General features: G+C 37.3%; 2 protein-coding genes across 15 annotated transcripts in view; one reads left to right on the top strand and one right to left on the bottom strand.

The window, feature by feature from the left end:
* Positions 1-1,907, top strand: part of strn (striatin) — a 43,233-nt gene extending 41,326 nt beyond the window's left edge. The window contains exon 17 of the mRNA XM_015393204.1: positions 1,068-1,907. Within this exon, the coding sequence (XP_015248690.1) occupies positions 1,068-1,237 (170 nt within the window). The 3' untranslated portion in view covers positions 1,238-1,907. The remainder of the gene's footprint in view (positions 1-1,067) is intronic.
* A 5,460-nt stretch (positions 1,908-7,367) lies between these two features.
* vit (vitrin) overlaps positions 7,368-11,508 on the bottom strand; it is a 37,218-nt gene continuing 33,077 nt past the window's right edge. For all 14 annotated transcript variants that reach the window (XM_015393211.1, XM_015393215.1, XM_015393212.1 and 11 more), the window contains 3 exons: positions 10,066-10,292; positions 9,479-9,992; positions 7,368-8,199 (listed from right to left, as the gene is read on the bottom strand). In XM_015393211.1, the coding sequence (XP_015248697.1) occupies positions 8,021-8,199; positions 9,479-9,992; positions 10,066-10,292 (920 nt within the window). In that variant the 3' untranslated portion in view covers positions 7,368-8,020. The remainder of the gene's footprint in view (positions 8,200-9,478; positions 9,993-10,065; positions 10,293-11,508) is intronic.

The following is an 11,508-nucleotide window of genomic DNA, read 5'->3' as shown; positions in this document are numbered from 1 at the left end:
CTCTACTTTCTTAGTCTTAGTGAGGACACGGGCAGCAAGGTTAATGACCCAACATCACCTTTCTCACCTTTTTTTCATGTGTGATTATTTAAAAGGCAAAATAACCCAGCTTTAATATGAGCAATGCATTTTAAGGGTAAGCAGTGCACAAATTATTGAATAATGGCCATTACAACTAAATTATTGGCAGTCCTACGGATTTTTAAAAAGATCTACATTCTATTTGATGCTGATATGTTATTAAGAAATGCATGACTTCCTGTTGTGATAGGGTATAGATTGAATGAATTCTACTGCCATTCACAGAGAAAGAAAATTAAAAATTATTACTTTGCATTTATCAACAAATTCCAATCAGCCTAAAATCCACTTTAAACCTTTACATAAAAGGTCAAAGGGCAACTTGTAAAAATGAAGTAACTTTGCAGCTAAAGGAGAAGTGCAGACAGTTTCTCATAGCTATTTAAAATCAGAGGTAACAGAGGGAATTAAATGAGGTGGATGTTTGTCTTGAGTCAGGAAATGTAAACAGAAACTTAGCTACTAACCTAGAACTGTAATTAAACAGAATAAATCTGAAACTTTCCAACCAGGCTAGACGAGGACCCAAGGCTCTCTAGTTACCATCCTCACTAAAAAGGAGATGGTAGCTGATTTATTTTTTCTACTATTAAACTATTTTTACTAGCTATTGAAGATTTGACATTTTGAACATTTTAACAACATGATGGGAAGTTGTTTTTTTTTATATTTATTATTTATTTTTATTTTTTTATTTATTTTTATTCCTAACGCACCTTTTCCTCCTTGCTTGCACCTTCTTTAAGTACTATGCCAATATGTGACCAGTGAATTTCTCCGCTGTGAGATCAATAAAGCTTATCTAATCTAATCTAATCTAATATATTAATGTTGAAAAAAAAAAAAACCTGAATAGATAAAGTAAACCATTAGTTTTCTTTTTTTTTTTTCACATCTACTTACGTGTTTTTATAAACTTTTTATACCAAAATACGGCATTTCTTTTTAAAGGCAAAAGTCAAAGTCTGGCATTGTTTTGTCCACAGGTCACGACTGCTCCATCCGCCTGTGGAACCTGGAGAGTAAAACCTGCATCCAAGAATTCACGGCTCACAGAAAGAAGTTTGAGGAGTCGATCCACGACGTTGCGTTTCACCCGTCTAAATGCTACATCGCCAGCGCCGGGGCGGACGCTCTAGCCAAGGTGTTCGTATGACACGCAGAAACGCGTCCCCCCTCCCCCACAGCCACGCTCTGTGACCCAGCCTCCAGCGATCAGGGACCAATAGACACAAAGCAGGGGAAGGACCGTCAGGCAGGGGGTCCAGTCCCACCTCAAACTACCCGCTGGTCTCCTGTTGGATTCGCAGACCATGTAGCCAATAGCCTCAAATAGGTTGGAAGGAGGAGAAACTGCTCACTGGTCCCAACCATCTTCCCTCCTCACCATCCAGGCAGGCCTGGTTGTGACTGGCCACAGCGCCCCCTGCAGACAGACTCAAACTTCTCCTCCACAGAAAGGAGCGAGGCTCAGGACCGGTGGTGGCAGCGAGAAGCGGAGATGTGAGGTCCCATCACGCCCCCTCTTCCTTCTCCTCACGTGGCTCCATGCTCATCCCCGATCCTCCTCAGATAAACCAAGTTTTCCTCCAGGTCAAGTTTCGTGTTGCGTTTAAGAACCGCGGGGTGCCAAAGGCTCAACCGGAGCTGACGCAGAAGCCTCCCAGCTCCTCTCCTCAGCGTCCCACACTGACTCTGCTTGCTTGACCTGCCTTTATTTTCCTTTTTAAAAACCTATATTGACGAATGTGCCTTTGCTTTAAAAAGGTCTTTAAAATGTTCTTTTAACACGCTTGTTTATTTGGGAAGGGGGGTTGAAAAAAAAATGGGAAGGGAGGGGGATGCTGGTTGTCACAATGTTGTCGGTTTTAACATTGGATGTAAAATTACAAATGCTTATAATAAACAAAAATATATATTCAGTCTTAAATTTACAGTGCAGCGTGAGTTTGAGTTTTTGGTAAGTGTGGTTGGGATGTCATTTCTGTGTGTATTGAGACAAAGCTGGTAGGGCGATAACGACCATTTAACACGTTGCCTGTTTTTAGTTTCAAGCAACTGAACACTTCAGATTACAAGCATAATGTGTCCAAAGTGAACCATCTTGGTTATATAATTAAAACTAAACAGACTGGATTCTAGATGTCGACCTTTAGGATTATCTAACACATTTTGGCCAGTTTGCTCTTGTTTGAACTGAATGCTGTGTACTGTATATATATTTTTTTCTTCCCCCTCCTCTCAGCTGTGTGGACATGCTTGACCACAATGTGATGTATCATGTCCAGATATTTACAGTAGTCCAGTGTTTAGCAGGAAATTAGTGCAGTACTTTAGGACTATTTGAAACGATGATTTAACCAAGAGAAATGTCCTGCAGTTCCAGTTTACTGTAAATCTGTGAGATTTGAAAGAAAACAAAGATTTAAAAAAAAAAAAAAAAAAGGCAAACGGGATGTTGTACGAGGAGAGTACAGCTTTACATGAGCCATTTTCTCAGTCACTGGTTTGTATATGAGAGTATGTTCGAAATAAAACCTGCTGTAAAATGTTAATTGGGCTCAGATGTTGGTCATTTTTAATGCTTTTTTTCCTATAAAGGATAAAACCTGAGAACAAGTTATTGATTAAAAAATTGATTTCTTTGGTAGGTTCTGGTCAGACATTTACAGTCACCCACCAAAAGTTTTATTTAACACATGAATGATTTCTTTAAAGCATTCTTTTAAGTGAAAAGTGTTAATAAACGATACTAGGACTTTAAAGAGATGAGGTTTTAAATCATTGCTAATGTTGTCTATTAAACCAAACGTTCATCTTTTTGAATTTCAGTAAATTTCAATAGGCAAATTCAGTTAAAGGCCTTAAATATGTCCAGATTTTCCTTATTTGGGTCTAAAATGGTTAATTAGGAACTTTTTCAAATGAGTTTATTTCTATAGCGCCAACTCATAACACATGTTGTCAAAGTACTTTACAGTTCACCAGATCATCCAGTCAAATTGATTCAAAGTTTTCTATCTAAAGAAAACCAGTTGATTGCATCGACTCATTGACTCTACAGCAATCCCTCACACTAAGCACACTTGTACCGACAGTGGAGAGGAAAAACTACCTTTTAACAGGAAGAAACCCTCCTGCAGAACCAGGCTCAGTGTGAGCGGCCATCTGCTGAGGCCGACTGGTGTTCAAGGAGACAGAAGCAGAGACACAAAAAGCAGCTGTAAAAGGCGACCCCATCCAGGAAACACAGCCAGGGATAAGAGCTTCGAGCCAGCACCCATGTCAGAGGATGAAGAGAGCATATCCAGCCAGCTACAGTCAGAGAAACAGGACTACACTAATTTTGTGCTTGTTGGTCAAATACCAGATCTGAAAAGCAAATCAATTAACCATTAAACACTATTTTCACAACTAGCAAAAAGAATAAAGGTGGGCTCTACCAAGTTTACTTCACTCCGCACCTCTGGAGTTGTTAACATCTGCTAGCTGGAATTTGGCAGCAGGTGTAATGTCGAACTAGTGGGCAGAGGATTCACATGCATTCAAATATTATAAATAAGTTCCTCTGGTTTACTGCATCCATAGCATCTTCATCACACTGACAGAAAATCACAAGTTATGAAGAAGAAAAAAAGTTGTTCATCCTTAAAGGGATTAATGTCTCCTGAAATAGTTTTATTTAAGATAAGATAAGATAAGATAATCCTTTATTTGTCCCACAGTGGGGAAATTGCAGCGTTGACTGGATAGGTTGACTGGATAGGTTTTCTTTTTTTAAGAAAGTTACAAATTTTTGATGTTATGTAAACTTTAATAGATGTTTAAGTAAAATTTGGGAGACGGGTTGGTTTAAAAAAATAGATGTTATTGGAAAATCAATTTGTTAGACATTTGGAGCTTTTTCATCTAAAAATGGCAGCAGGTTATAAGTTTATACAAGTTAGTATTATGGTGCAATAAGTTTGAGAAAACAGTTTAAATGTTGAGCTCCTCTTTATGAATTAAAATAAGCTGGGCTTCTCAGAATATGACTCACAGTTACAGGTAAAAAATTTACAGAAATGTTTTCTTATGGAATAGAGAATCAGACTGCAGAGCTTCTAGATGTCTTGAAAATAATTTTCTCTGGCATATTGGTAGACAGGTTCATAAATCTGTTTTTTCTCTTTTTGAGTTTTTACGGCACTAGTGGCCCATTTGTTCGACAGTAGGCTGACAGGAAAAGGGGTAGAGACATGCAGGAAAGGACCACAGATCAGATTCGAACCCGGGTCGAGGAGCAAGGCCTCTGCACACGTGTTGTGCACGCTAACCACTGCACACAAGTGAAAGATTTTTTTTGTGGATATGCAAAATGCAATAAAATATATCTCCAAGTTTGCCAGAAAGTTTAAAAGAAAAAAATATGCTATGCTAAAATTAAATTCAACGTATCTTTTTGTCTTTTGTTTTTCTGCAAGAATCAGAAATAGCTGTGCCAACCAAACCAGAGCCAGCCAGACTCACAAGGCAGACTTAAAATTAAAATATAAGCGACCTACAAGAATTAAAGCACAAATAATAGAGTAAAAATCAGTTTATAAATTATTTTTGAATTCTAATGTTCAATACATAGATTTTGGCTGTCAACAATATGTTGGACAAATTTCTAAATCTGATTTTGCTGCTTGTGAAGCAGGATAATCACTGATGTAGCTGAAAGGAAAACCATCCATCCAGAAAAATATGGATGGACGGAATTAAAACTGTGTCCATATTAGGGATGCACAATACATTGCTGTTGGAATCGGATATCGGCTGTTATTCATAATTTTTTTATACAATGTTTTTAAACCCTTTAAAAATAATGCACTAAAAGGCATCTGTCTAACTCTATAAATATAAAAAGCAGTGTATTTTAGTGTATATATACTCCTCTGTCTCAACAATAGGAAAACATTAAATAGATACATGTTTGAGTTCATTTTTGGAGAATACAAAACCCTAATTAAAGCGTTCAGGTCAAGTGACTGTAGGTCCATCAGCACCACCCGAGTGTCCCCGCCGACTCCCATCACAGAGTTACACCCTTGACCCTGCCTGTCCTATAACCCTATAGGCTGCAAGGATAAGCAGGTGATGGATGGTGTGAAGATCACCTACTATTAACTCAAACTACTATAATTAAAACAGGATAGCTGACCATATAAACACTTATTAACTTTACTACTGAAGTTATGTGGGTAATTTGTTTAAAGCTAATTTCTAACTTGCAAAAAATTATATATATATACATATATGCTTATAAAAATAGAACTAAATACTAAACTGTGTGCATTTATATATATAGGACAAAATAATATTTTTGTTTTGCACAAACTGTTATTTATTCCACCCAGACTAAAAAAGTATTTGTGAGATGAGCCTGTGTAAATGTGACTGAAACTATATGATTTTCTTTATATTTGCAAAGAATGAGACAGGTGTACAATCAGGCTATTTACAATATGACACGTTATCTTCATTTTTTTTTATTAAAAATGGGTAAAAATGCGATCACACGATAAGCAAAGCCTTTTAATAAGCATATGTACAAACAGGAAAACAAAAGCTTTAATTTCATAAATACTCTTTAAACTTCGAAATGCTTGATATGTTAAGAGCCGCTCACTATCACAATACAAAAAGGGGTGAAATAAATTGCTTTTGTTCCTGAAAATGCATTAAAACAAGTTCACTTTTCACACGAGTCCTCATCCATGCTGGTCATTTGCTTTATAAGAATCAGATAACAGCACCATAGTCTCTGACTTGATCTCAGATCAGATGTCCTGCTCTGAAGATCAGAATGCACCGACTGTAAGAGAGGGTATCCTCTTTACAGGTAATTATATAAAAGCACCATTTTAACACGTGTTTGAAGTATAGGAGGAAGCCATTAGAGGAAGTGTTAGGCATGGATCAAACCTACATTTGTCTGCAACGTAAATCACATTCAAATCTCTCTCCTGTAACACAGAGGAGGGTTGCATTGTGGATCTTTCATTTTTGGTTATAAACTTATACAAGCTAAACTTTTAAATAAATCTATATTTTAGACCGAAATGTTCTTAAATTCAGAAATTGTGATTTAAAGGTTAATTACTGAAACCGTCAACCCAAACTTTCTATAAACGAGTTAATTTATCCGCATTTGTTTAACAGAATTAGATTAATGCTGTTTGTGTCACCAGCAAATGGTGCAACACTGCAAGATGCACAAGAGTCAAACTTTATGCTTTTAATGATATGGTCTTAATGAGCTTTTTCTGTGTTTATAACAAATTTTTGACACATTTAAAATAAAAAAATCCAAATTCAATAATGGATTCTGTGAAAAGTTAACAAAAACTCATCATCGGTGTGAATATGAGTGAGCTTTTGAGGGGAGGTGTTTGAACCATTTCTGTTAAGGTTTGATTGATTTGACAACAGAAAACTAAGGAATTTGAAAAACAAGAAATAGTTGCACAAGATAGATTTTTTTTTTTTATACAACTTGTTCCTCAGAGACAAAATTATAAAGATTTAATATATACATCCTCAATTAAAGAGATTTTTTAGAGTTGAATCTTTACTTCTTATATACTTTAGTCTCCATCAGTAAGATTCTGTCATAATTCTGATTAGATATTTGATAAATCTGCTAGTAGAGCTAATTTAAATCTGTTGCTCTGCTTAAATAGACACAGCTTTTGAGGATTGTCTGAAACTTTCAAAAAAGGTTGAGGTCTGAGCTTTGGCAAAGCCGGTCCGAAGCAACTCCATTCAAAAATTAGATTCAGATTTGAGATTAAAAGCTGTTGATGAATCTCTGGACTATTTTTTTGGATTAATCGATTAATAATTGGATTGCCAAAGATTCCTCAAAGACGAAAAAAAAATAAAAATTCCACTTGTGGTGTCCTGGATAGAAAATATTGACAATTTTATCTATTTTTGTTTTTTTTATCTTAAATGCAAAATGTTTATATATTTTTTGATAAAATTACGGCTCTAAGTGGATTGCTCTGTCAGCTAAAGGCATGTTTTAGAGTCTTATACTCCAGTTAATGATTAATCGATTACTAAATTAGTTGACGATTATTTCAATGATCGATTAATCACGATTAATCTGATTATTGTTTCTGCCCTTTTTTTGCTAAACTTTTTTAATATAATGAACATGATTGTAGTGCTTCAATAAAATAGGAAATGCAGTTAAAATCCCAAGTGAATATATTTTCTATGCATGGTAATTTTAATACTCCAGCTTTTATCCAGATCTTATCACTCCATGACAGCTTCTTCTCTGCGGTCCATTTTTCAGATTCAAGCAGATCTTAAAGAAGCAGAACGAGGCTTAGAAGTGATGCAGGTGTTGCTGCTCTCCTTCTGGATATCCATGTTAAATGTTTACCGATGCTAACCATTAGTATAACCTGGCAATCAGATGACAAATGGTATAATTTTAGGAGCTATTGCTGTTATTATTTCATTTAAGAATATCTATATCCATAATGATAAATTGCACAATTTGATGGTTTGATGGTTGCTACACAACGAATAGATTCAAGCGTGTTAATGGGGGTCTTTCAGCCAGTGGTACTAAGAAAGAAGGTGGTCCTGTGAGGTCTTTAATGGGTAGGCGTCTTAAACTTGGACTTCAGAACTGGTTTCAGGATGGATAAAGCTGGCTAACAAACTGGTTTTATCATCAGCACAACCTTGATAAAAATGTTTCCACAAAGGGAAACCAATTTTAAAATGATATTACAAATCCTGCTAAGGGTGATCAAATATTTAACAGAAAGGCTTTGCATCCCACCCGGCGACACCGTTGTTGGGCCTGCAGGGTGAGAATGTTTACGTTCCTTTGAAGAGGGCCTGGATCCAACATGCTCCTCCTGACACTTCCTCCTCCGTCACACCTACAACCTCAGTTTCTGGGCTGAGAGTTGAACTCCTGGCAGATGTTGTGGATGATTTTGGAGACGTATTTGTAGAGGTTGTCAAATTCGTCCACAAAGAAGGAGTGCTCCTTGTCGGGGTCTGTAGCGATGTACTCCAGCTCGTCCTGGGCGGCCCAGGCAATGCCGATGGAGTAGGCGATCACACCTGGAGAAGAGGGGAGCGGGTTACACATATCAGGCCATGATATGTATCTTTTAAGTCTAGTGTGAGATTAAAGCCATTTAGCTTCTACCTTTCAAAGGGAAGTTATCATCACATGTTTTTTAGTTAATTAGGTGAAGGTGCATTTTGCAGAACAAGACAAAGTATTCCATAATAAAGTACAAGGAAGGTATGGTACGGTTTAAAGCTGTGCTTCCCAAGTGTTTGTTGCTAGGGACCCGTTTGTTCACAGAAAAGTTTTCACGCCCTCTATTACCCCCTCCTCATGCACAACCTTATGAACAGCTCAACATAGAAAAATCAACCTCAAGAGATTCTATATTGCAATAAAATAAAGTAAATTATTTTAATGTAAAAAACTACCAATTTTAAATTATTTGAATTTTAAATGCTTATTTAATCTACATTGCTATCGAGATTTTGTTTTCTCTAAAATATCATTCAAAATGGGTCATTTATTCAATTCATTTCTACGGTGCCCCCCTTGTGATTACAATGGACCCTCATCTGGGGGGCGCCCCCCCACTTTGGGATCCAACAGTATAGAACTAAAAATATATTAGCCTGAATTTAGCTCCGTCCATCTTTCAATCTAATTCAAGCGCTTCTTTCTTCTGTTAGAGAACAACAGACCCATAGCATGATGCAGCCACCACCAAATTTTCCCCATGAGGGACGCTATATTCCTTAGTTGTTGCAAAAACCTATAAATGCCAGAGCTGTACATGTTCCTCCTTTAACCCCATCTGACCAAAACATCCTCCTACTCTTTTCTTAATAAATTCAACCCCATAGCATGATGCCAACATCACCATATTTTATACAATAATGGTGGTGTATTCAGGGTGATGTAAAACTCATCCATTTAGAAAGTGTAAACACATGCCACACTTAGGATTTAATTTGTAGTAAAATTTTCAAACAAGTTTTCTTTTTTTACATCAGTTTTATGATTATGCACTATTTTTGTTAGTCTGCTGCACTCTGTAGCATTACGTTAGGCTATAATGTATTTCATCCATTCTAAAGATTTAAGGAACCAATTTAATTTGCTCATTATGTCATAATATTCTTAATCAACGTGATAAAACTAATCTAGATCACGAAAGGAATGCATCTAAAAAACCTTTTTTCTCTAGATAATAACTTTATGAGAAACCAATTACACTAAAAATTATGATTTTAACTTCAGAAAATATAAAAACAAACCAAAAAAAATATATTCCTTATATTCCTAACCTTGTTTGTGGTGAGGTCTTACCTTGGCGATGGACCGCCAGTGCAGGTGCCCTGACGTCATCATAAGAGCGCCCGTCTGTGATAACGATCATGATCTTACGTTTGTTGGGTTTGGATTTGCTAAAGAGCTGGTCTGCTGCAAAGGTGATGGCGGCCCCGGTGCTGGTCCCGCCACTCCAGTAGTTAATGCGCTTGATGGCGTTCAGCAACTCTGCCTTGTTATTGTATTGTCCAAAGGCGAACTCCAGCCTCTGCTCATAGGTGTACTGCACAGCTCCCACTCGTGTGTCTGTGTCCGAGATCTCAAACTCCCGTGTGACGTTGGCCACAAACTGCAGCACAGTGCGGAAGTTGCCCGTCCCAACGCTGCTTGAACCGTCGATCACGAAGGCGATGTCGTTGGCGTTGAGGCAAGTCTTGCTGCACACCAGGCGGTCTGTGTCACACACCCGCTTCACCAGAGGCTGGACAGCTTTTCTCAGAGCAAACCAGCTGTTCACAGGAAGGGAGAAGAAGCCGTTTGTTCGGCACACAGCCTGTGGGACGAAGAACAAGTGTGTCAGACCATTTTAATGAAAGCACTGACAAACCTAAAGAACAAAACATCACCTTCTCAACAAAGTTGGCCTCAACTAGGTTTTGTTTCTCGTTCTCATCCGCGCCCTCGATGGTGACGAAGAAGATGTTAATGCCAGACTCTCGGGCAAGGCGAGAAGCCTCCTCGACCTTATCAGTGGGCCAGCCATCCACAAGCACCACAGCTACGTTAGGAGCGCCTCCTCGGTTTCCATTGGCGTCACTGAAGTACTGCTTGTTGATGTAGGAGAGGGCCTTTCCTGTTTAAGCAGCAGAAGGGACCAGGGAGACAATGAACTAACGCTGCAGTGCATGGCACAAGTAAACCAATAGCTTTCCTGTATTTAATGGGATTTTGTTACAGACAAAAATGTCCGAAGTGGAAGGAAAATAAAGTTTTGAAAACAACCAATGACCAATATGTCTGTCAGCTTTGCACATCCCAATGATTAATGTTCTTTGCTGTTTGCAAATATCTAAATAGGTAGCATCACTGACTATAAATCTTTAACCTCCTGCCACAGATTTCACACTGAAATATGAACCTTCACCCAAGTCTTTTGCAGCATCTTTTGTTCTGCAACTTTACTTTGCGTCTTTGCGCAAGAAAAACATCCCGACAGCATGATTCTGCCAACCTCACGTCTCTTCGTGCAGACAGTGTGCTCAGACTGATGGAAAGGTTGCGTTGTTGGTGCCAAAATTAAGACTATTGCATTTCCTGCGGTGCCTTCTTTCTCATTGTAGGAGGCTTCATTCAGATGCCAGCAACTGGTCTGATTAAAGATAGGCTGGCACTGAGTGGTGCAGGCTAAATAGCTTTAGCATTGGATAGCATGCCTCTGCTGGTCATCCACTACAACAGAAACATAAAACTAAAGTTGGCTTTCGATGGCAGTTTTCAAATCAAGACACATCTACAGGGAAATTTGTCAGGGGTTTGTCTTTAATAGGCTCTAGTTTAAAAATAGTACTTAGTCTTTATTAGAGCACCTCGAGCCATTTGCATTTAAGATGCTAAAATATTTTCTGATGCAACATCAAAAATATTAACATAAAAGCATTACAATAACTATAATAAATGATGTATAAAGTGTTTTATGTTCTAGGTTTCTCAATGACTAAAGACTTTGATCCAGTGATTAAAACGGAGCACAATAAGCATGAGGAAATAAATGGAGAGTTTAAATGCATTGCAATTTAAATTCAATTTGTTGGTTCCTTGTTTGCACTTTATATAAATTGATATATTGTAACTATAAACAGCATTATATTGTTTATCTTCTTAAAAGATTCACTGGCCGATTACTTAAGGATTCACCTTGAGTTGAAACAATATTTATCTTATCATTATTATTATTTAAATCAACATTCTCAAAGTGATTTTTTTTTTTTAAATCTATAGTTTCCGTTTAAGTATTGTCAAAAATATCTTACAATTAGATGTAATTAAATACTCATATTTTAAAATTTCCT

Source organism: Cyprinodon variegatus, unplaced genomic scaffold (assembly GCF_000732505.1).
Source record: "Cyprinodon variegatus isolate N-32 unplaced genomic scaffold, C_variegatus-1.0 Scaffold630, whole genome shotgun sequence".
Taxonomy (NCBI): Eukaryota; Metazoa; Chordata; class Actinopteri; order Cyprinodontiformes; family Cyprinodontidae; genus Cyprinodon; species Cyprinodon variegatus.
This window is presented reverse-complemented; position numbering and strand designations above follow the sequence as displayed.